This window comes from Azolla caroliniana, unplaced genomic scaffold, assembly GCF_043228905.1.
Source record: "Azolla caroliniana isolate FFs.n. ecotype wild unplaced genomic scaffold, voAzoCaro1.0.p SCAF_5, whole genome shotgun sequence".
Classification (NCBI taxonomy): domain Eukaryota; kingdom Viridiplantae; phylum Streptophyta; class Polypodiopsida; order Salviniales; family Salviniaceae; genus Azolla; species Azolla caroliniana.
This window is the reverse complement of record NW_028230440.1, coordinates 6,977,928-7,002,452: the sequence shown is the minus strand read 5'-3', so window position 1 is coordinate 7,002,452 and position 24,525 is coordinate 6,977,928. Positions and strand designations below refer to the sequence as shown.

At 43.9% G+C, this 24,525-nt stretch overlaps 1 protein-coding gene across 1 annotated transcript; it reads left to right on the top strand.

The window, feature by feature from the left end:
* The first annotated feature begins 1,965 nt into the window (after positions 1–1,965).
* LOC147863965 (uncharacterized) lies at positions 1,966–10,160 on the top strand. The gene is made up of 4 exons (XM_087319325.1): positions 1,966–3,059; positions 3,150–3,815; positions 8,208–9,320; positions 9,409–10,160. Exons 1-4 carry the CDS (start codon positions 2,067–2,069, stop codon positions 10,072–10,074), a joined length of 3,438 nt encoding a protein of 1,145 aa, XP_087175451.1. The 5' UTR covers positions 1,966–2,066; the 3' UTR covers positions 10,075–10,160.
* Positions 10,161–24,525: the final 14,365 nt, after the last annotated feature.

The window sequence follows — 24,525 nt, the reverse complement described above, 5'->3', positions numbered from 1 at the left end:
TGTATGCTTTTTAGATAGGAAACCATACCCCTTATTGGACTAGGGCTTAATGACTAGTTGACATTCCAAATTGAATGAATATAAAAACTTCACTTTACATTAAAAGTTAGTAACCAATAGCGTGTACTTCGAATAGTTACTAGCATGCTCCTCAACAACAAATATTGCTGCCAAGCCGTTTTAACCTCTTTGTGAGCTCTTTCTCTATTCTACTTTATCTCTTTAAGTTCTACACCAGTGTTGTACTCCTTACGAGTTGTGTGGTTCCCAAGTCTTTCATCTATTCTTTTTCATGAGCTTCTACAACGTCTATATTTTCATCATAACAATGTAGATGACGTCTCAAACCATGGTTTACATCTTCATCGCACATCATTGAAACCTTATTATTTTCGTTGAGCCATATTGCTCATCAATAATTCAATCTAAGTATGTACAAAGTATGCACATGGATGTCATAGGCCAATTCCCTTAGAAGGATTTTGTTTACATGTAATGAACTTGTTGTGTGCCAAATTTCACCTTCTCCGGATGCAACTCTAACAACCTTGTTGTCCTTTGGGCACTCGAGTTACAAAAGGTAAAAAGTTTCAAACTCCATGGGACGTTTATGAGGAATTTCACCTTTTGCAAAGTTCATAGCATTTTGATTTATCCATAGACTTTTTAACATAATGATCCATAACAATACAAAAGTCCAGAAAAAATGATCCATATGAGTACAACTACCAAGCTACCCTAATTAAATTGTGAAAGGTTTTATTATATCATGTACGAACTCTATGATGCAGAAGAATTAACATATTCTATGATAGAAACAGGAACAATCATAAGTAAATTATAAAGACTTAGTTGGGGTTAGTAATATGTGTATATGTTGCAAACCTTAGCCAAACAAATATAGTCATTGCATATCACAAAATGTGAGCTCACAAAATAGCTATAGCCATAAGAATACGCTAGAAAAATGCTAGATTATTTTGATTTGATTATGGTTCTCCAATTAAGTTGTATTATAGCCTAATTACATATCATCTAGTTAGGTTGCATGATATAATCGAGCTAAGTATTGGTCATGATGTAACTCACGTTTCATCATTATTAATCAGATCGGTTTAAGAATGTGCCCATTTAATTTAAAGCGAGTCTTTCTACATTACCCCATAAATGACGAGAGGTGTTGTTATAAATTTTTTCTTGTGACAAAAAACATAAGAAAGAGTTGGTTGAATATTGTAGCCGACATCCCGATTCTAAAATCGTAACCTCAATTTGCTTTATTGTATAAAGTTATGTTGTCATTGTGAAGCAACACGTGCAAGAACTGCACACTTGTCCTTATATTAGGAGAATTTATGAGAGACATTTTCATTTTATGGAAACATGGTGGCCATATATGATCGCACATATGCAGAAAATATTAGAGCTAGTTAGAATATAGTAAACAAAATCAAAGAAGTTAATTGAACTAGAAGAATGTATGATGCACTTAATTGCTTATCCACTCACACCAAGATGTGAACAAATTGTAATTTTTTTAACGACCTTACTTTTTCATTTTGAAAAGCAAAATGGTTAAATTCCAATGTAAACAATTATTCTCGCTTTAGATAAGCACACATTGAAAGATTCATCAGGTTTGCGCTTTATTGTTAAGAAAAATAGGGAACATCAAACAAGTGTCACTATAGATTTTATATGATGTTATAGCTATTATACACTTAATGTGACACACACGAACACTCTTTTCTTCGTTCTAATCTTCTCGAGCTTTTACTCCAATTTTAGCTATGCTTCGTGTGAGCATTGAGTGAGAAGGGTACGTGGCATTTGCTAAGATAGATTTAACCGTAATGACTTTTAACCATCAATAAATTGAATGCATTGTCATGTTGGGGAGCTTCGACCACAATGAGGTGAACCCACGTCCAACATATAAATATGAATCCTCTCATTCATACATACACCCCACACAAAAGTTTTGCCTCATAGTCCAAGTAGGTTGTCAAGATATTTCAGCTACACATTTGATTTTTGTTGTCCAAGTAGAAGGAGGCATCCAAAACATGAACATGGGAAAGTTGCAACACATTGGAATGGGCCTAGTGGTGCTACTTGTGGTTGTGTTTGTCATCCTCACATTCGGGCAATGGCTAGGGTGGGCCGTGCTCCGGCAACGATGGCACGTGAAGAGGAATTTGCCGCCCGGTCCTATGCCCCTACCCCTCCTCGGTAACCTCCTCCATCTCATCACCTCTCCGTTGCCGCATCGGTCCCTTGCCACCCTCGCTCGACGTTACGGCCCCCTCATGTTCCTATGGATGGGTTCCTCGCCCACCATTGTCGTGTCCAGCCCGCGTGTTGCCCGCCACATCTTCCATTCACACGACAAGGTATTCGCGAGCCGCCCACCCAGTGAGGTCAGCAGGCGACTCTTCTACGGAGGCGGCAAGACCGCACTCACTGCACCTTACGGTCCTCACTGGCACTTCATCCGGAAACTCTACACTACTCATGTCCTCAGCTCTCGCCATCTTCAAGATCTCCATTCCCCCATCATAACCGATGAGATTGGTCACCTGATCCATCATTTGTACATCTCTTCATCAACACCCACAGCTCCTATAAATCTTACCTCCCTTCTCTCCGCACTCGTGGAGAACATTATGTGCCGCATCGTCCTCCGCCAACGCGCTAGCGATGTGATGATCTCAACGGCCACGAGTCCGAACGGCAACGGCATTGCCCGTAATTCGGGGTCCACGATTCACCTAGGAGAAATTGTGCGCGAGGGTAATCTCCTTCTCGGGGCTAGCCTCATCGGTGACTTCATCCCTTCGCTTTGCTTCCTCGATCATAAGACCAAATGTGCTATGGACCGATGGTTGTGCTCATTCGATGCGATCTTGGAGGCTGTCCTTTCGAAACGTGTGTCCGAAGCAATGACCCCCGACACCATCATCGGCGAGCATGTACTAGTACCACCGAGAGATATTGTAGACGCTCTTTTAGTGTTGGATCCACCACTCAAGAAAGACCATATCAAAGCCATGATGTTGGTGAGTGTTCGGGTTTATTTCAGTAGATAGCACAGCACCATTAGAATGATCATGCATATTCATGATTTGGAGGCATCACCATTGTTGTAGGAATTGATCATGGGTGGAATCAACACATCGGTCGTGACACTCGACTGGGCGATGGCAGAGATTCTATCGAATCCGCGAGTGCTACATAAGCTTCAAGAGGAGGTGGATCATGTGGTGGGGAAGGAGAGGATGGTAGGTATGGAGGATTTGCCGAGCCTCCTATACATGAAAGCGGTCGTGAAGGAGACACTCCGCAAGCATCCGCCAGGGCCCTTGTTAATGCCACACTTATCGACCGAAGATTGTGAGCTTTTGGTGGAGGAAGGCGGTGTGGAGGAGATATACACACTCCCGAAGGGAACCACAATGTTGTTGAATGCGTGGGCGATCGGGAATGACCCCGCAACTTGGGACGAGCCCGAGGCATTCATGCCAGAGAGGTTTATGGCTCCGGCACTCGCGCACGTAGATGTGCGCGGACAGCATTTCGAGGTTCTGCCCTTCGGGAGTGGGCGACGGATTTGCCCTGCCATGGGATTGGCTTTGGCCATGGTGGAGCTAGTCGTTGCTAGCCTCGCCCATTGCTTCGAATGGGCAGCCCCTTGCAATGCCGTAGATATGGCCGAGAAATTTGGCCTCACCGTCTCCCGTCGAGCCCCTCTACTTGCCGTCCCTGTCACGTTCCGACTCTCAATGAAATTTGCCAGGCAGACATGTCATAATTATTGATGTGTGTGTGGTCATTTGGTATTGTGTGAGCATGTTTTTCATTTCAAGCATTAGTCTAGCCTTCTTTAGGCAAGAGGCTTCTATGATGTTTAGCAATGATTTGAAGAAATGAAATAGCATCATCTTTGTCCACCTTATCCTTAAATGTTCAAACTCGGTTCTATATGAGGAACCCACAAAATTTTTAGTGCATTGATACCATATGAAGAAATTTTGGTATTTCAGAAAGAATACGGTTATAGTATTCGTTTAGTTTCATGGATCAAAGCCCCTCCTTCTCTAGAAGCAAGAGACTTAGTAGTACATAGTTATGTTCTTTATCGCACACACGAGAATCATTCTTTAACTTCTTACACGTAAAGTAAATATGTGTGTGATATGTGGCACTCTCCTAGGGGGCTCTAAAAGATTTAACTAACACCTTGGTGTTACCATGCACATGGGCATCCAACTAGGTCAACATGATGATACGACATGGTCACTCATGATTATATACGTGTTGAGGGTTGAGTATTAAATTAAAATGTGATTTATTAAGTGTTAAGGTGTATAAGAAGAGTTGAAGTCAAGTACTTCATGACACGTAAGTAGCTACAAGAAAATGGTTGATAAGCCTTTCCTTCAACACAAGCAAACTATGTAAAATAGCGTGATTGCAATCTAGCAACCTCATTAATATAAGAGGAGAATAAATTATGGAGAATAAGATGGAAGAATGCATAGTTGATCAACTCAATTGGGTTTTGGGGGGAGTTGAAGCACATTGTCATAGTTATGCATGATGACCAAATGAAGAGCATCAAGCATCCATCACATGTAAGTGGCAACCACAATAAGGGAAAACCTCATAACAATTTTGGTTCAACAATGGTCTTCAATGTACCTCTAATTCACTTTTCTTTGTTGAATCCAACAAGTTTTTTGATTTGCCTCTCGCCATCAAACTTTTGTGTGGTGGAGTAGTGGGTTGCCAATATTGTGAATACAACCATTTCTTGCTTCTGTCCTTGTTTGTATAACTTTTATGGAGATCCTATATTGGTAAAGCCAAACAAAGAATATGGAGTGCTATTTTGTGGAAACTTCTTGATCACTCAAATTTTACTTGGACACTTCAATTGTTTGCTTTCTCCAATCAATCTCTAGATTTTTAAGCTCAAACCAAGGCAATTCAAGAATAAGCTAAGGATTCAAAATTGGTAATAATGTGATGACAATCATAGTCAAGCCAAAGTAGGGAAATCTCTTAGTCCCAAAATTTGAATCTTGTTTATTGTCATTCTGGCATTGCCTCTACCTCCAAATTTTGCTTGAAATTACTTGATTATATTATTGAAAAATTCTCCCAAAGATGACTTCTTTTCTAAACAATATTGGGGCAACCCATGCTTGTGATATGCATCAATAAATTTCCAACTAACGGAACTTGAAATAGGTTGCTATTGATATCGTTCCCAACCAGGAGTTTAAAATGATGTTTGTAAACTAATTGAACTTGAAATAGGCCATCCATAGTAATAGTTTGTTGTAAAAAGTTTGATTTTTACAAATCACTTTCCGAAACACATGCCATGGCTTTGCGGTCATTCGCACTTATAGTTTGCTCTACAATTGATTGATTTACCAAACAATTTTCCAGAACAACACATCATGAAGTGGGGAAAAAAGCACATACAAAACAATAAATTATAGACAATGTGGAGGTTTCACCAAAGCACATCCATCACCAAGGGAATTGAAATTAGAAATAAAAATAGAGTATAAGTTATTCTACCTCTTAACAATAAAAAGGAATACCAAATTTTCTTTTTTGCACAAAGATTTTCACAAGTGGTCATTTACTGTTTCAAGCTACAGTTTCAAGGCACAACACCATCGAATCAAATGTTAAAATAATCATAGCCATATTTCTCATAAAGAAGAGGAAAAATCAATTATTGAAATCATTATATGATTACTAGAACAAAGGGAATTCAAATATTAGGAAAACAAAAAGCAATCACCACCATGCTCCCTTTCAACAAGCCAAAAACAACACTAATGTGTGTTTGTCAAGCTCAAATCTCTAGGTTAAGAAATCTTCAAACGCTATCTTTAGGGCATTGAACTATTAGGCGAGCATGATACATGAAGTGAGAGATCAATGGGGACAATCTATCTTTTCAATGAAAGAAAATGGTTTCTTCCTTCTCTAACGGAGTAATAGTCAAAAACACATGTTCAAAACAAATTCTGGATGTCATCTTTGCACTTAATATAGAAGGGCTAAATAATTGACAATGCTACATCTAGTTCTAATTACACAAGCATCACCAAACCTCCTCATGACAAGGGTCCCTAAATCTAGAAGTGAACTCTCCACGATTACACATAAGTTATTGAATAAATGCAATGTCTCTTAATTATTCTAATTAAAACTTTCATTTCACCGTTAGTAGTCTGATTTTGGGCGATGAATTTCCCTTAATTTCCTTTAAACTATTAAATCATAATGCCAACGTTAATTGACATTGGTTGAACTAGGGATCATAATTTTCCTATGTTTACTAGGGATCCTTCAATCCAATAAGGCGGATATAACACAATCTAAAATGTCTCCTTGGAAGAAGGTAGACAAAGGATATTTAATCGTTAACCTTGGAGGATTAATGACTAAGGAACGCCCATACCCAAAAGCTATCATAGATTCATATGAATAAAGTGTGTCCAAGTTTGAAGTTTGCAATGCCAAGGCGATTTGCCTTAAAGAGAAAGAGAAAAGCCAATTCATTCACTAAACTATGGTTGTCTAGAATCTTCATCATGAAACCAAAGATGCTCTGAATTGGTGTTGCAACTTGTGCATAGTTGGGAGCAGTTGTTTTATATGAATCAATTATGTGACATGTACTATTTGCAAGAGTGATGTAGTTTGTAAGATCATTTCCCTTACCCCCCCCCCCCCCACCCAAAGAAAAAAAACAAAGAGAGGAAGTTACAATGCTTATATTACTCTACCTTCTCTACAGGTGAGAAATGATGAATATGAAAAAGGAAGAAACAAGGATTGTCAACTTAGTCTCATGAAAAAACAATTCAAGTTGGATGTCTCTTTTAAGTTGATAATATATACATATATTACATGGCTCAACGAAAGACCATTGAAAAAAACAAATGCTCATTATTTATTTGTTTTCTTTTGAAATCTCTCTGGAGGGAGTGATAAATCATGTGCATCATTTTACTTAGAAAATTGTACCATAAATAATGTGGGGAAACCATATAGTTTCTAAGTTAAGACATATTTATGATGCCATGTTCATAAGAGAACACGATGCACATTTTATTGCTTATATTTCAATACTTCACGTTTGAGGCGAACCAAATTAACACGTTCCTTGGTGACGTTGTTCGTAAACTGTGGATCTCAAACACCAAAGTATTTAGATTGGTGCATGTAATTTGAGCCTCTTTGATATGAGTTTCACATGTATTTGAAGCTACGAGCATTACCCTTGTATAACTAGATATTGTAATAAGGGGATTTGGCTTCCTTATATCACATTGAACATTTGGCTTGGTGGTAGGTCGATAGATACATACATTTTCTTATCATCTTTGAATGTCAATTATGACCTGTATGTATTATATGTATTTAACACTTTCATAAAATACATGTGTATGCCCGTGTGACTCAGAGAGAGAGAGAGAGAAAGAGAGAGAGAAAGAGAGAGAGAGAGATTTACCAAAAAAAAAAAAGAAAAAAGAAAAGAAAAGAAAAGAAAAGAGAGAGAGAGATCAGTGACAAGTGTCACACCCGTTGCCCAATGGAGACTAGAATTTAGATAGGCATTAAATTCCTTACATTGCATGGTGGCATCTCGTAAGCTAGAGTATTTTATTAGAGTGGTAACTTAACAAAGTTCAACCAACACAATGATTGGAGGGCCATTTATAAATAGCAACCAAGTTAAACCAGTGAGAATTGAACCCATCTATATTGTACACATATTATTGACTCAAGTATGTACAACACATCGACCTAGAGATGTATAACCTCAACGACATAAGAACGAGAATAAGCCACGGTTGGCAGAAGTAGCCCCGACTTACTAACCCACAAATGTGGACCATCTTTGTCTTCTAGGCGTTAGGGATGATGATGATCATGGATGACGTGGCGATGCCTCCCTCCGCATGCCCAAATTGGCTCATAACTCACCGTAAAACTTAAGCATTGGTTTTCCATGGGACATGCATATATGATATATCTATATATATAAGTATGTATAGATAGATAACAGAAAGGTCGAGAGAGAGAGAGAGAGAGAGAGAGAGAGAGAGAGAGCTAGTTAGGTGGTTAACAGAAAGCGCAACTCGAATTGCACACTTAGTGGTACTCCTCAATAGCGAGTGGCCATTAAACACAACAAACAGCATTTCGCTGTATTGGTGTTTGTTCATAGATCGAATGGTATGTACATGATGGCATTCATGTCAATGACTAGGGAGTTGTTGGCCCTAGTAACCACTACCACCACCATATCAACCTTGGCTATATTCATTGTAGTGTCACTTACATGTATAATCGCATTGCTAGCGCTGGCTCAATGGCTCACCTGGGTATTCGCCCGTGGCCGCGGCCGGTTACCGCCCGGCCCCTTCCCGCTACCCATCCTCGGCAACCTCCTCCATCTCCTCACTTCCTCCTCCCCGCACCGCTCCCTCCAACACCTCGCCCATCGTTACGGCCCAGTCCTCTTCCTCCGCCTCGCCTCCTGCCCAACCATCGTCATCTCCAGCGCCCACGCCGCCCGCCACATCTTCCACGTCCACGACAAGACCTTCGCCGGACGGCCGTCCACCCAAGTCTCCAGCCGCCTCTTCTACGGCGGCGACAAGGCCGCCCTCACCACGTCCTACGGCCCCGACTGGCGCTCCATCCGCCACCTCTACGCCACCCATGTCCTCGCCCCCCACCTCACTCACAACACTCACTCCCCTCTCCTCCACCACCACACGCGATGCCTCTTGCGCCGCCTGCGTGTCGCTGCCGCATCGGGGTCCCCCGTCAACCTCACCGCCTGCCTCTCCACGCTGGTGGAGAACATCATGTGCCACCTCCTCCTCCGCCAACGCGCGTCGGATGTCATCCTCTCCAAGCAGAACAACTTGGCCACAGCAGAAGAAGAAGAAGAAGAAGAAGAAGAAGAAGAAATCCCTAACCTGAACTTGAACCTTGCCCAGCTGGTACAGGAAGGTAATTTCCTGCTGGGCGCCAACCTCATCGGTGACTTCATCCCTCTCCTGGGCTTCCTCGACTTCAGCAGCAAGCGTGCCATGGACCGCTGGCTCTCCTCTGTCGATGCCATCCTAGACCCACTCCTCTCCACCCGAGAAGAAGCAGTAGCAGCAGCAGCAGCAGGAGATAAGGATAAAGGAGAAGCGTCCACCCACATTATGGACGCCTTCCTGGCTTCTCACCCTCCACTCACCCGAGATCGCATCAAAGCAATGACGCTGGTCAGCACAGACACACACACACACTCTCTCTCACTCTCTCTGTATATAAGGTTTGTTGGCTCAGGTTTATTAAAAATTTTGATGGCAGGAATTGATCATGGCGGGCATCAACGCATCTACCGTAACGCTGGATTGGGCGATGGCGGAGATCCTGTCCAACCCGCGGGTGCTGAAGAAGCTTCAGGAGGAATCGGAGAGCGTGGTGGGGAAGGAGAGGATGGTGGAGATAGCGGATCTTCCGAAGCTCCCTTACATGAAGGCGGTCGTGAAAGAGACGCTCCGCAAGCATACGCCGGGGCCGTTCCTCATCCCGCACATGTCCACCGAGGCATGCACCTTGCAGCTGGATGATGGGGATGGGGATGGGGATGGGAATGGGGGGCCGCATTATCAATATGAGATTCCGTCGGGAACCAGGATGTTGGTGAATGCATGGGCCATCGGAAATGACCCCGCCGTATGGAAGGAGCCGAGTAAGTTCTTGCCGGAACGGTTTACCACGGGGCCGGATGTCGATGTCTACGGCCGCCACTTCCAGCTCCTCCCCTTCGGAAGCGGCCGCAGAATGTGCCCTGGCATTGGGCTCGCCATGAGCATTGTGGAGCTAGGCGTCTCAAACCTCTCGCACTGCTTCGAATGGTCCGTCCATGGCGGTGCTGCAGTGGATATGTCCGAGAAGTTGGGCCTCTCCCTCCCTCGGATAGCTCCGCTACTTGTTGTGCCCAAGGCATTTCGTCTCACCAACGATTTCTGACCATCTCTCGTGTGACATGATGATACGATCCGCCCATGGATTATTAATTGAGTTCACATGATTTGTACATAATTTCGTGCCAAGATTCATGCAGCTCTGTATACCATTTCCGGCATAGATCTAAGTGTACACTGTCCATGGAGGGTTTGGCACAAAAATGGCATCCCTCCAGTTGGAACCTGGTATAATAAACATTTACTAAGGCCATTCCAACAAACGATACCATTTCGATTTGATATATACACCCAAGGATCGCTCCACTGTTTTCTGTTTTAGTTTGAATGCAATTTCCTTTTGCTACTTAAGTGACATGATTTAATCATAGTACTCTAATTGAAGTTCACCTAAACATTTTTCGTGTTTAATCGCTCTTAATTACTCTAATCAACTGCCCCAATAATCAATACCTCTCATTTCCGGCATTAAAATTGATTGCCTTAAGGTTACACTAATCTGACAGCCAAATTCCTTCTCTTCATTGTGGTAATTGAGAACCCAATGCCATCATTCCTCCCCAATTAGCGTCTATAACTCTAACTAATGAAACAATTAGTTACTCAATTGTTTCTTGCCATTAAGTTTCTCGATTTTCTAATTCCATGTGTGATTTTGATCATTCTCATTCGATTTCCGAATTAAAACAAACAGAACAGTAGAACTAAAATAATATCCAATATCATTGAATAAATATTAATATATCAACCTATTCGTGTGAGTTTTGTTCCATATATCATATAGGAAAGGTCTATGTATATACCTTGTTCTGGTTATCATATCAATTCAAGTGTCTACAAAGTTTTTAATCGTTGCTTAGAATAGAGTACAAATTCTTATAGAAATGTGGCCATACATAGCCTGTATGCCAAGGTGTTATGTAACCTATTGCTTGACTACCCTCACAATTGTGCCATTAGCTTTGGTAACTATGCAGAACTTGGTAGTCATGTTACAAATCATTGGTAATGGTGTTATTTGCTTTGGTAACTATGCAAACCTTGGTAGTTATGTTACAAATCTTGAGGAAAACTTTAATTGTAGGTGATTGATTTACCATATACCATATGAATCCACTTTATTCGAATTGTCTACAATGCCCAAAATCTAATGTGGTGGGATATTCTCGTGTAATTGATGAATGGAAAAGATGTCCAACGGACCACATAGATTTTTCAAATTGGATAGTTGGAAACATGTGCCGAAGATTGCCATTGATGAGTCCATAACAACTCACAGACAATTCTTTCAGATCATGTACAATGTCTCACACAACGAGAATGAACCATTTTCTTTTTGTCAATGTAATTACTTGTTAGACGTGTACCCAATAATAATGTCCTTGGTAACACCCTTTATTTAGCCTGTAAACCCAATTTTCAAAGTTTAATAAGCCTTTCCATCCTAAATCTCCTACTTTAGTGAGTTGGGTATGATGATTTTTTGAAGACCATTTCCATAGACTTCAACCCAAGTGCGAAGGGAGTTAGTACATTGTTGAGACTTGAGAATCTCTATTGCAAGTCTCTCTTTACTAAACCCTTAGCCAATGTGGACCCATGTAGGACATTGTTCATAGTCAAGTGAGGTTAACACATGTTAATCTTTCGAAATAAAACAATGTGAGACTATTTGAGCTCTCATTACAATATATATTTGGTTTAAAATAACGAAACACTTACAAACGAACAGAAGCATTAGATTGATCTATCTGCTTGTAACATCTTGCCAATGTATGCATATATGTACATATACACAATCATACGTGCGTTTACATTTATTATATACATAGTAAACCTCAAGGTGGTGTGAGCAAAAATTAATAAACTATACACTCAAACAAAAGAGCATAAAAATTATGTAGGATATCATGAAAACTATACCCATCACAATGACTTTTGGATATTGATTAGTATCTATTGGTGGGTTAACAATAATGCATTAGATATTGCAAAAAGTTCCTATATAGCCCAGAATTTTGCGGCCCAATTGTTGAAAAATGCACATGGTTATAAGAGCTTGCTAAAAATCTCAGTTTTAAGTTATCTTGGAATAGTATTTGGAATAGTACCTATCAAAATTAGTATTCTTTCATCGCAGTGTGTCTAAATAGTTTGCATAATGAAAGTAAGATATTTCAAAGCTTGAACCATTGACCCTTAATCTAATAATACTCTAAGTAAAGAACGTCGGGTGAATACACTTTCCTTGTGTGGCATCTAACATCGCGACTTTAACCTTGATTTTTTTACTTTGTTCAATTTTGTTACATTTTACTTCGATGGATATATATTCTTGCTACTTTATTTGCTGATTGGATTACATCACTAGAAAGTTCTCATGGGTGTTTTGAAGGATATTTAATATGCTTTTCTTTGATTGCCAACTTACCATTTGGTTGGAAAAAAGTATTGGAACAGTTGATGTGGAAGATTCGAGACTGTCAATAAGAGTGCTATTTTAAACTAGAAAGCATATTTCAAAGTGAAATCTTTCTGAAAATATCACATGTGATGTCTCATCCAAGAAAATATAACTTTAAGTCCCAAAAGAGTATATTATAGAGTGCACCATTCAAGATGTTATTTTATGTATTTTTCACCCAAAAGAGTATATTATAGAGTGCACCATTCAAGATGTTATTTTATGCATTTTTCACCACACCGATGAAATCCCTACGACCCCTACGAAGACATGACTTGCACATGCACCATCAATCTACTTGACAATGTATTCAAATTGTGTCCTTACATCATCCATAAATGAACAATTCACCTTCACGATTGACAAGTTGTCTTGATTGTTGTCCATGGCAATAAACTATGTGTTTAGCCCTAAACATAGATGAGACGCCCCTATTGTATTGGTGAGATTAAAACACAAGAAAATGCAAATGGAAACAAATTTGGGACATAAAACATGCTCTTATATTACATTACCAACTCAACAAAGGTTACAATAGTTCCAAACTGGGACAAATCAAAATACGGAGTTGGGATGAGTCAGGACAACTCCCAAAACAACTAGTTGGAGAGAGATCACTCCATGCTCCTTAGAGCCAAAATGGCGAATCTAAGAAAGAGTACAAATGAGGAATGATCCTCCTTATATAGGCCAAAGATGGCAGTTGGGGCTAACCGTTGGGATAGTGTTGGGACAACCTAGTGTGCCATTTTGGGAATGTTACTAGGATCCCTGGTAAATCCCAATTTGGGATTGTGTGCCAATTGGGACAGACTAGGACACCACATTCACCCAAGTCCTCTAGAGCATGACTCACATCAAGCTCACAAAACTATCTCAAGTACTTATGTGTTTTGGTACTTCGCCTTCTGTTGCTCGGTTCCTCTCAATCTTCTTTTTGGGCACCTTTTGAGGAAGTTTCTCTACCTTCATTTTTTTCCTCCATAGTCTAAATCAACCACACCATCGTTGCACCAGTCTCAATCCTTACCTTTATGTTAGTTTACAGGAGTCGCTTCGCCTCGACCTCTTGTTCAACCACCTCGATGTCAAGGTGCTTTCTTCTATCTTCACTTCTTGCTCAACCAACTTGGTTGAGTTCACCTTGACCTCAATCTTGCTCTCTAAGTCCCTTCGAGTCGTTTCCTCCATCATCATACTTTTCCCGTTCACTGTGATCGAGCCAGTCTTGATCAAACCCGCCTCGACTTGCACTTGAGTAGCCAAGTCCTCTTCTTCTTGTTCGTTGAGACCCACTTGAGCTCCCACCTCTTGTGGGGAACCCTTTTCTCACCTAGAGTCTTTGTATTGGGCGGTCTGCCAATTTCCCATGCTTTATGTGACTCGACTCTCTTCCTCCAAGTTCTTGGTTCCAATTTCTCTACCTCCTTTCTCAGTGAAAGCCATAATTGATAGAGAAACCCTTGTAACCTGCCAAAATTGTCCACATTAATTGGCCTTAGCCTCAAAGGCTCATCCTTTGGGATAAAGTATTTCCACAATCATAGCTTGAAAACTTCTCAACTATCAAAGGGGTGCACATAACCAATCGTAGGTGTGCCCTCAAGATATCAATCCAACACATCCACCCATTCTCGTGGCCTCACCCAACATTGGTTCAAATAGCCTTCCATGTTGTTGATCCACTTATTTAATAATGAAGACTTCCTTGTCCCAACATATTCCCCTCAGAGGACTTCCTTGCCCCAATGTACTTGGGGGAACTTCCTTGTTGCTTGTTGTTGAGAATCAAACTCAACTTCCCCAGTGCTATCACTCTAACCAATGGACATGGGTGGAAGCACGCTACGGTGTACCAGAAAAGTACTATTTTTGGCCACAAAAAATGTCAGTCCTTTCGATATTGTTAGTACTAAATAATTGAGAAAAAAAATCAGAGAAAAAAAAATTGATTTTGGGGAGTGGGGCGAGTGTAGTACAAGTGTCTTTTAAGACAAGGAGTGGGGGGAACATGTGAGGAGATGTTCTTTCCATTTTGGGGGCTATTTTCCCCATCACGTCATTTTTGGCACTTCCCCTCAAACCAACTCCTCTTACTCCTCTTCCTCTATCCCTCTGAGCTCTTCATCTCAGATATCCATGTCAGGTTTCTGGTTTTCCTCCAATGTAAGAGGTTTGTTAGGGTTTAGGGAGCATATCTCAGACATCCATGTCAAGTTTCTGGTTTTGGATTGAGGATTTCTTGTTTTGTTAGGGTTTTTGCTTTAGGGTTTGAGTTGAGGATTAGAGACTGTTTTGAGGCCTCTTATAACAGCCAATAGTGACTTTTTCGAGAACGATTTTCTTGCTTCTTCCACCGATTGCAGTTTATCTCGCGGTGATTTGAGGCTTTTTCCACCGAGGCGAGGATTCTTCCACCGAATCGAGGCGGCATATCACACAGATTCAAGGCTCCCTCCACCATTGGAGGTTCCTTCCATCAAATCGAGGTGGCATATCACACAGATTCAAGGCTCCCTCCACCAAATCGAGGCAGCATATCACACAGATTTAACGCTCCCTCCACCATTGGAGGTTCCTTCCACCAAATCGAGGCGGCATATCACACAGATTCAAGGCTCCTGCCACCATTGGAGGTTCATTCCACCAAATCGAGGCGGCATATCACATAGATTTAACGCCCCATCCACCATTGGAGGTTTCTTCCACCAAATCGAGGTGGCATATCACACTGATTCAACGCTCCCTCCACCATTGGAGGTTCCTTTCCAATACTAAATTTCAGAACTATTTTTTCATTTTCTGTACTAAATTTTTTCATTTTTAGAAATTTGTGAATAAAGAAATGCTAATTGTCATCTTTGATCCATAATTCTAATGTCCGAAATGAATTATTTCTCACTTTGCAAGCCGCATTTAAAAACATTTGATTGTGATTTCTTATTGTAGTCTATATAACATTAACTACTCTCGCACGACACTTAATTTTTTTGGATAAATCTAGTGACCAAATGGGGATCCCCAATGAGAGTGAGTTGTCAAGTAACTCATGTATATCTGAAAGGACCATGAGATGAGTGGTTCTTCACATAGTCCATTATTTGGTAGAAATAACGAAGAGATTTGATGAAGAGGATCGTAGGGATATTATATGTAGAGTGTTACACCATCAACGTTTGAATGAAGACATGGGGAGAATAAAATTCAGGGACCAATGTGTTTCAGAAGAGATTGTAGAGTCTATGAAGTCATCCCTAGGCTTAGTGAAAGGTGTAGAGAGCATAGACAAACTTGTTGCAAAGAGGGCAACCCTACACATGGTTGTGAACGGTGCGAGAGAAAAAAAATATAGTGATACTAAAGTTGCCTTAGCCCTGGGTATTCAAAGAAGGAACTTGGGGAAACATCGCCGAAATATACACTCAAGCCAATTAAAGTGGCTGGGGTTGGGACGTAGACGACGATGCGATGCCTTATCTCAAGAGATTATTGAGAAAGTGGATTCATTTTGGGCAAAAAATATGCGTGTCTCACCAAATAAGAAGGACGTGTGTGGACAACGATTAAGTCAGGGTAAGTACAGAATTCACCCTAGACACTTCTTCGAGATGACGGAGGTATTCCATTTTTTATATCAATTCACATTCCATAAATTTTTGTTTTGACCAAGTGTATATTAATGTTTGCTATATATATTGGTTGATGTAGGCTGAATTGTACATGAACTTTAAAGACCAACATCCAAGCTTGACTGTTGGATTCCGCAAGTTCCAAGGTTTGAAACAATATTATGTTAGAAAATTAAATGAGAGGAATACACGGGCAGATGGACATGTTAAGGCTTGGACTGAATGCAATGCGTACTGATTCTAAGGGTATACACGGGCAATTATGTGTCTGCACTTGTGAGGTTTGTAGACTGAACGGGGAGGATAATAGGTGTAATGCACGAAACATGACTTATGCATTCGTTTCTGAGTTATGGAGGTCTTGTGTTTGTGAAAAAGAACCATCATGTGAGTGGCATCGTCATACATGTCTTTTAAGAACATGTAAGGTTTGTCCGCTAACATTATTTTGTAGGCAGGAGCTTGATTTGGGAAACAGTCATATTGTGAAATGGAAATATTTAGAGTATGTGACTGAAAATATTGGCTAGGGACTTGTAACTAAGCGTATCAAGGAAGTATATAAGGAGACATGTGTTGCTACCCTTGTCTCAGAATTTAAGAAATAACTTGGGTAGTTCATTCCACATAACTTCCGGAGTTATTGGCAAAATTCACAATTCAAGGAATGTATTAATAACTTACCAACGGGTGTCATCGTATCCATTATTGACTTTGCAGAAAACTATACATTTAAAGTTCAAAATGAGATTCAATCAATGCATTGGTACAATGATCAATGTACAATACTTGTATATATTTGCTATTGGCGACAAGACGGTGAGTTACATAAGAAATCAATATTTTACATTTCAGATGATAAAAAGCATCATACACTATTTGTTCAACATTGTTTTAAGCTTCACCATGCATATTTATTGTCTCTAGGGTTTAGCTTTAACCGTCATTGGGTTTGGTCTGATGGTGCTGCCTCGCAGTTTAAGGCAACACGATCATTCTACTTTATCGCCAGGTAATTTTTAATCCATATGTTTAGTACTTATAATGCAATGTCTAAGGAAGTAAGTCTTGTGTTAGTGCATGCATACTAATTATGTTTGTAACTATTCAAACACAATACTATTCAAATGGATGCATGCATGTTAAGTGTTCTTGATTGATCACATAATACCATCATGTCACGTGGATCTGTGTTTATTATCTTTTAATCCATGTGAAGTGTTCTCCATAGACACATTGTATTGTGTTGTGTGTTGTATCTGTACTAAATCAGTATTTATTGAAGGATGTAAAGTACTCGTCTTGTACTCATAGTATTGGCCATTCTTAAGAGTTTGTACTAAGTATCTTTTAGTCCATGTTGAGTGCTCTCCATGGACACACTGTATTGTACTGTGTGTTGTATTTGTACTAAATCAGTATTTATTGAAGGATGTAAAGTACTCGTCTTGTACTCCTAGTATTGTCTGTCCTTAAGAGTTAGTACTAATTATCTTTTAATCCATGTTGAGTGTTCTCCATGGACACACTGTATTGTACTGTGTGTTGTATTTGTACTAAATCAGTATTTATTGAAGGATGTAAAGTACTCGTCTTGTACTCATAGTATTGGCCATTCTTAAGAGTTTGTACTAAGTATCTTTTAGTCCATGTTGAGTGCTCTCCATGGACACATTGTATTGTACTGTGTGTTGTATCTGTACTAAATCAGTATTTATTGAAGGATGTAAAGTACATGTCTTGTACTCATAGTACTGTCCTATATTGAAGAGTTTGTACTAATCATCTTTTAATCCATGTTGTGTTCTCCATGGACACATTGTAGTGTACTACTATGCATATGTATAAGAAAGGGTGTTAATTGTCTAGGGAATCGATGAGTATCTCTATCCGAAATTACAGAGAATAAATTTGATGTAATGGCCTCCTCGATGACCTATAAAAGGGAGGGGAGAAGAAGATATTATCGTGTTTTCGGGAGGACGAAGTGCTGTCGGACTGGGAACCGAGCTCTCTCCTCCTCAACCGTTGCTCTCCACTACGTTTCTATGCCGGTTGCCTCTACTGCATGTAAGCCCGTGTGCTTCCAGCAGAGGCTCCTCCGTGCGTTCTCTGTGCCGTCCGTGTGTGTGTGCGTGGGACCTCCATTTTGGGTCTATTGCCGGCTTGCCGGTTGTAATCATTGTTGACATTGTAATTGAATCCTCCGTTCCCTTCTCTCTCTGTGTTTCTATGAATCGCTCTCCCTCTTCTTTCTCGCGCTCCTTGGTTTAGGGCCCCCGCGGTCCCGTCTCATTTCACATGCGAGAGCGTAACAACAGGACATTATTTGGTGAACCCGACGTGAAAGAAGGCGGCCAAGGAGTTCAAGATGAGGGGATCTGAGCTTGCTGAAGCTATGGCAGTAGCCGTCGACCGACTAGTGATCGCGTGTGAGGGCACCGATTCACCGACATAACGCTACGAGAGCTCAAAGTTGGTGGGGGTGGGTTTCTACTGCCGGCGGAGGAGGACCGGTTTCGGAGGATGCTCGGAAGGCACGGGAAAGCCTTCGCATTCTCGTCGGAGGAGATTGGGTGTGCAGATCTGACGATAGTGGAGCTGATGGTGATATTCACGGTGCCGCATGTGCCGTGGAATCTCAAGCTGATCCCGATACCCAGAGCTCACATCCTGAAGTTGATGGAGCTACTGAAGCAGAAAGTGGAGATGGGCATCCTCAAACCGTCGAGCGCCCCGTATTCGAATCGATGGTTTACTATGCCGAAAAAGAATGGCACGTTGCGATTCATTCAGGACCTGCAACCGGTCAACAGGGTGACCATTCGTAATGCAGGTATCAGACCGACGATAGATGAGTTTGCAGAAGCCTTTGCCGGAAGGTCAATCTATTGGGTCGGTGATCTGTACTCGGGGTACAATCAGTTCCAACTAGCCTTGGAGAGCAAGGATATCACGACAATGCAGACCCCTCTTGGCTTAGTGTGGATGTGTACCCTGCCGCAAGGAGGGACGAACTTGGTGGCGCACATGGTGAATGCGATGAACAAGGTGCTGAGGGACTGCATCTCGGACATCACCATACCATTTCTGGATGACATCCCGATCAAAGGATGTCCGGTGGAGGATAAGGACAAGGCAATTGGGCCGGAGGGATGCCGGAGGTTCGTCGCAGACCACATTAATGACTGCGAGAAGGTGCTGCAAAGGTTGGAGGCCGCACGACTCACCTTCTCCGGAGAGAAATCGACGTTCAGCCAATTGGAGATCCTAGTGGTCGGTCACCTGTGCGGGCCCTACGGTCGGAAACCGTCTCCGGCAAAGATAGAAGCCATCTCTGACGCTTAAAGAATTTCATGAAGGCGAATATGACAGGGGGTGGCTCCAGATCGGTAGGTTCCTGAAGATAATGACACCAAACGCAGTGTGGACAAAGGAGGAGGCTAGCCGGATCCGAAAGAAAGCTAACCGGTTCTTCCTACGGGACGGGAACATATGGAGGCACCCTAAGAAGCGAGACGGTGTCCCCCTCCGGGTAGTAGCGAGAAAGGGCAAGCAGGACGTGTTGCTCACGGTGTACCATTAGAATCCTTGGGCCGGACACCGCGGGACATAGGCCACGTTTGAGAAACTGAAAGAGAAGTATTGGTGGTTGGGGTTGTATCGGGATGTGTTCCAGTTCGTAACGACGTGTGAAAACTGTCAGATGCACTCCACGATCCGGCATTGAGACGAGCTGCACCCAACCTACCCGCAGTATCTAGTGCTTGCGTGGGAAGATTTAACAAACCAACTGGAAGGCTACGTACTGACGAACATGACGACTACGGCGGTGTGCCGGTTCTTGATCGAAGAGGTAGTGTGCCGGTACAGATGCGTAGGGAAAATTGTGGCGGATTGGGGAGAGCTAGACGCGCAGGAAGTTGAGGAGCTGTTCCACCGGTTACGGGTCAAGCTCTCCCTCACTAGGGCATACAATCCAGAGGAGAACGGGAAGGTAGAACACGGACATGGACTGATCGTGAAGGCTCCGGTACGAGCGTGTGAAGGGTAGGTCGGGAATTGGCCGCGGCTCCTTCCTTATGCATTGTGGGCGGACCTGACTACACACAGTTCGGTGACAGGGTTCATGCCGGCAGAGTTGATGTACGGACAAAAACCGATTATGCCGGTGGAACGGACGATCACTTCGTGGGTCGAAGTGGACTGGAAGGACGAGATGAGCTGGGAAGAGTTGCTGGCGACACGGATTCGGCAGCTCAAGCGACGACCAGAGGACATGGTGTAGGCGATGGCGAAGCTGCGTATGACGCGTGAAAGAAATAAAGGCCGGTTTGACTGAACACACCGGCTGAGACCGAGGAAGGTGACTGGGTGTTGGTGTACGACAGTAGCCTCGATAATCAGCACAATGCGGTGCGTAAGTTTGCAAGGAGATGGTTCGGGCCCTACACGGTGACAAGCGCGAACGACAATAGCACGTATCATCTCGCGGAGCTCGATGGGACGCAGATAGAGGGTCAAGATGTTCAAGAAGCGGCACGAGGACGAACCGGACCCAGTGAGCGATGGCGGCGACGATGCCCGAATCGGGGAAGGTAGGGGGTTCGGAAAATGACGAGTGATCTAGGGCCGGTTTCCGCCAAGGTTGTTCCTACTTGGCACATACCGGTGGAGGTGCGGTTTGCTGGGGGTGGATGTGGTGGAGAAAACCGCCCCTAGGAGGAATCAAGGGAAGGGGGCGTGACCCGATCGTTTTCGTGTGTGTGTGTGTGTGTGTTTATGAATTGTACATAGCTAGGAATAGACCGGTGGGTATGCATATGTACTAGAAAGGGTGTTAATTTTCTAGGGGATCGATGAGTATCTCTGTCCGAAAGGACAGAGAATAAATTTGATGTAACGGCCTCCTCGGCGACCTATAAAAGGGAGGGGAGAAGAAGAAGAAGGGATCGCGTTTTTGGGAGGACGAAGTGCTGTCGGACTGGGAACCGAGCTCTCTCCTCCTCAACCATTGCTCTCTGCTACGTTGTCGAGGATATCCTCGCGGATGCGTAGAAGTCAGGCAGGACCACGGGGGTCTCGAACCAAAGAATCAAGATAACGAGGAGGGAGGAGTTTGGGGCCGCGTAGGTCTTGAGACCATGGGAGAGTGGGTAAGTCTAGCTAACGAGCGAGAGCAAGAGAGTCACACGTAGACACAGACACGGACAAAGACACTGAGAACGAAGTATGTTAGGTAGAATAAGTTCTATTCCAAAACATAGGTGCACGGTGCTATTAGTGGTTACAGCCGGATCAGAGCCGGTGATGGAGCGCGGAGCTTGGCCAATATCCAGGTACCAAGAGACGTCGGTGCGCAGAAGGTCGATCCCTAGGTCAGGAGCACTCGGGCGTCTGACACGAGCAAGGGGAAGCCTCTTCTCCCGCGGTCCGTCCTCGGTCTTTCTCTGTGTATCCTTTCTCCAGATGGCCCCCCCAAGACAGTCAAAGGTTGCCCCTTTTATAGCACAAGGAACGATCGTTACAAGCATTCATGACCCGTCACCTTTGTCCTAGATTCTCTCCCTTGATTTACTCTCCTGGTAACTCTCCCTACTTATGCGAGGTCTATGCTCTAACTATCTAGTACCCCTCCTTATACTCATGCCTAGTACTTGCCCCATTTAATTCCCTCGAGGCGTGCACTCGCGTAAACCGGTGTTCCTGCGCGTTTCACCTTGTTTCTACCTATGGCCCGAAATCTTCACGACATCCACCCCCACTAAACCGCACATCCTCCGGTATGTGCCGGATTGCGAATTTAGTGAGGGATTCCGGGCCATCGGATACTCGTCATCCTCTCTTGAACTGGCGCTTTCGGTTCCGGGTGTAGGTTCTGCTTCATTCCATCTCTTGAAGGCTTTTATCCGCTTCCTAGCCACCGGAGTCACTACTTGCGTCCCGTCGAGCTCCGCGAGATGATACGTCACGTTGTCGTTGACGCTAGTTACCATGTATGGTCCGAACCAACGCTTCGCAAACTTATGTGTAGACCTATGCTGGTTGTCAAGGCTACTATCGTAGACTAACACCCAATCACCTTCCTTGATCTTCCTTGGCCTGAGTCGGTGTGTTCGGTCGAACCGGGCTTTGTTTCGGATCCGCGCCTCTTTCACCCTTGTCGTGGCTCGTTCCACGTCTTCCGGTCTTCGCTCGAGTTGCCGGATTCGTGCCGCTAGCAGCTCTTCTCTACTCATTTCGTTGGACCGATCGATTGCTGTCCACGAGGCGATCGTTCTATCAACGGGCATGATGGGTTTCTGTCCGTACATTAGCTCCGCCGGCATGTACCTTGTCACCAAGCTGTGGGTAGTCCTATCCGCCCATAACGCGTATGGGAGCAACCTCGGCCAGTTGCCGACTCGACCTTCGCACGCGCTATCACAAAGTATCGTGCGTGCGTGGAGAAAGGCGGGACCACGGGGGTCCTGGACTAGGGAGTGACGGAGCGTAGGAAGTTGTGCTTCACCTTTTCCGGGGCACCCCAGGAGCACACCGGAAGCAACTGAATGGAGAGAGAGAGAGAGAGAGCAGGCACACAACATTGACTCTCGCACGAACATGTACATAAGCAAGAAAGAAACATTAAGACACACACACGCACACCAACAGAGACCCGAATATGCACAGCCAAATGTATATGTATTTACAAGACAACGAGATTCAACATCGACTTCAAGCCAGACCTAGGTCGCATGCGATACAACCGTTGTCTACTGCCAAGCTGCCGGTCGAGGAGCTCTCGGGCTTGTCGCGCCGAGCGGGGTCTTGCACAGAGTACAGGGCAGAAAACTGGAACGCTAGATGCCAAGGCTCGACGCACAGAAGGACGAAGAAGAAGAAGCAGAGGAGAGCAAGAAGAAGAACCGTAAAACAAGAGAGAGAGAGAGAGAGAGGAAGAGAGGACGTCTCTCCATCTAATGGTATACCCTACTAATACAAAATGGGCAACCCTTCTACAAGGGACCATCCCGTCCTTTTATAGAATAAGGAGAGGGATGCGTCACAATGTGGGATAAATCCCGATTTACATGGGATTCTTCCTCCCGACTTAACTCCTATTATTCACACAATTACACGAGGGTGAGTGCACATGGTGCACCCCGCCGATGTAGCCAATATTTCCCGGTTTCCGTCTCTGGCCGAAATTCTTCACGACAAGGCGTTGTCGAGATATTTCGCAAGTGTGTGGAGATGAGGCGGGACCGCGGGGGTCTCGAACCAAAGAGCAAGCGAGGGAGGAGGAAGAGAGAGAACCGACTACGCAGGACCGGGGATACACAGGGACACGGCCCTTCAGCACGGAGAACGCGAACAGACACCGACACAGACAGACGCGAACGACTAAATATGTATATTATCAAAATTGCTAACACGACTACAACCCTCGACGGGGCACAGGTTGGTTACAACCGAACAGGCCGGCGAACAGATGCCGATGCCTGTTCGCGTCGACGCACAAACGGGGTAGCAGGTCGGAGGTGCTGCCGGAAGCACTCGGGCGTTCCTCGAAACAGCGCGAGCCTCCCCGGAACCCTGCACAGAAAGCTATGGGCTCAAGAAGGAAGGAAACAGAGAGAGAAGCGTCCAGAAACGGTCCGACAGCACTTCGTCCTCTCTGCGAGAGATCTCTGCAACAGCTCTTTCCTGCTCCTTATATAGGCCGACGAGCAGGCCGTCCTGTCAGCTTTATTCCCTGTCCCTTTTGGACAGGGATCCGCTCCGTTCTTCACGCATCCGCGTAGTTACGCCGCCGACTCGTACAGTTCCTTAACTCGCGCGCGCGACCGAAAGACTGTTCGCGCGGTGTTTGTCTCCACTTGTGTTAGGGCCCGTTCCTGCCGATTATCCTCCTAATTCGCTTTTATGTACAACTTGGAGCTTGCGCGCGTGAAGAACCGGTTCCCACGCCTAGGTGCACCGATTCCGCCTATGGACGGTTTTCTTCGCGACATCCGCCCCCACCTAACCGCGCATCCTCCGGTATGCGCCAAGAGAGTTGGGACGGAGAAAACCGGCCCGTCTTCATTCCTCGCCCGTCGGTTCTTCCTCGTTTCCGGATCGTTCGTCACTGCTGACTAGGAGAGCCGGGTCTGGCTCGTCGTCATGTCGCTTCTTGAACGCTTTGATCCGCTTCCCTGCAACCGGTATCGCCACTCTCGTGCCGTCAAGTTCCGCCAGGTGATATGTCCCGTTGTCATTGGCGCTCCGTACCACGTAAGGCCCGAACCACCTTCGTGCGAACTTCCGTGTGGCTCGGTGCTGGTTGTCGAGGCTGCTGTCGTAGACGAGCACCCAGTCACCTTCTTCGATTTTCTTCGGTCGGAGCCGGTGCGTTCGGTCGAACCTGGCTTTGTTCTTT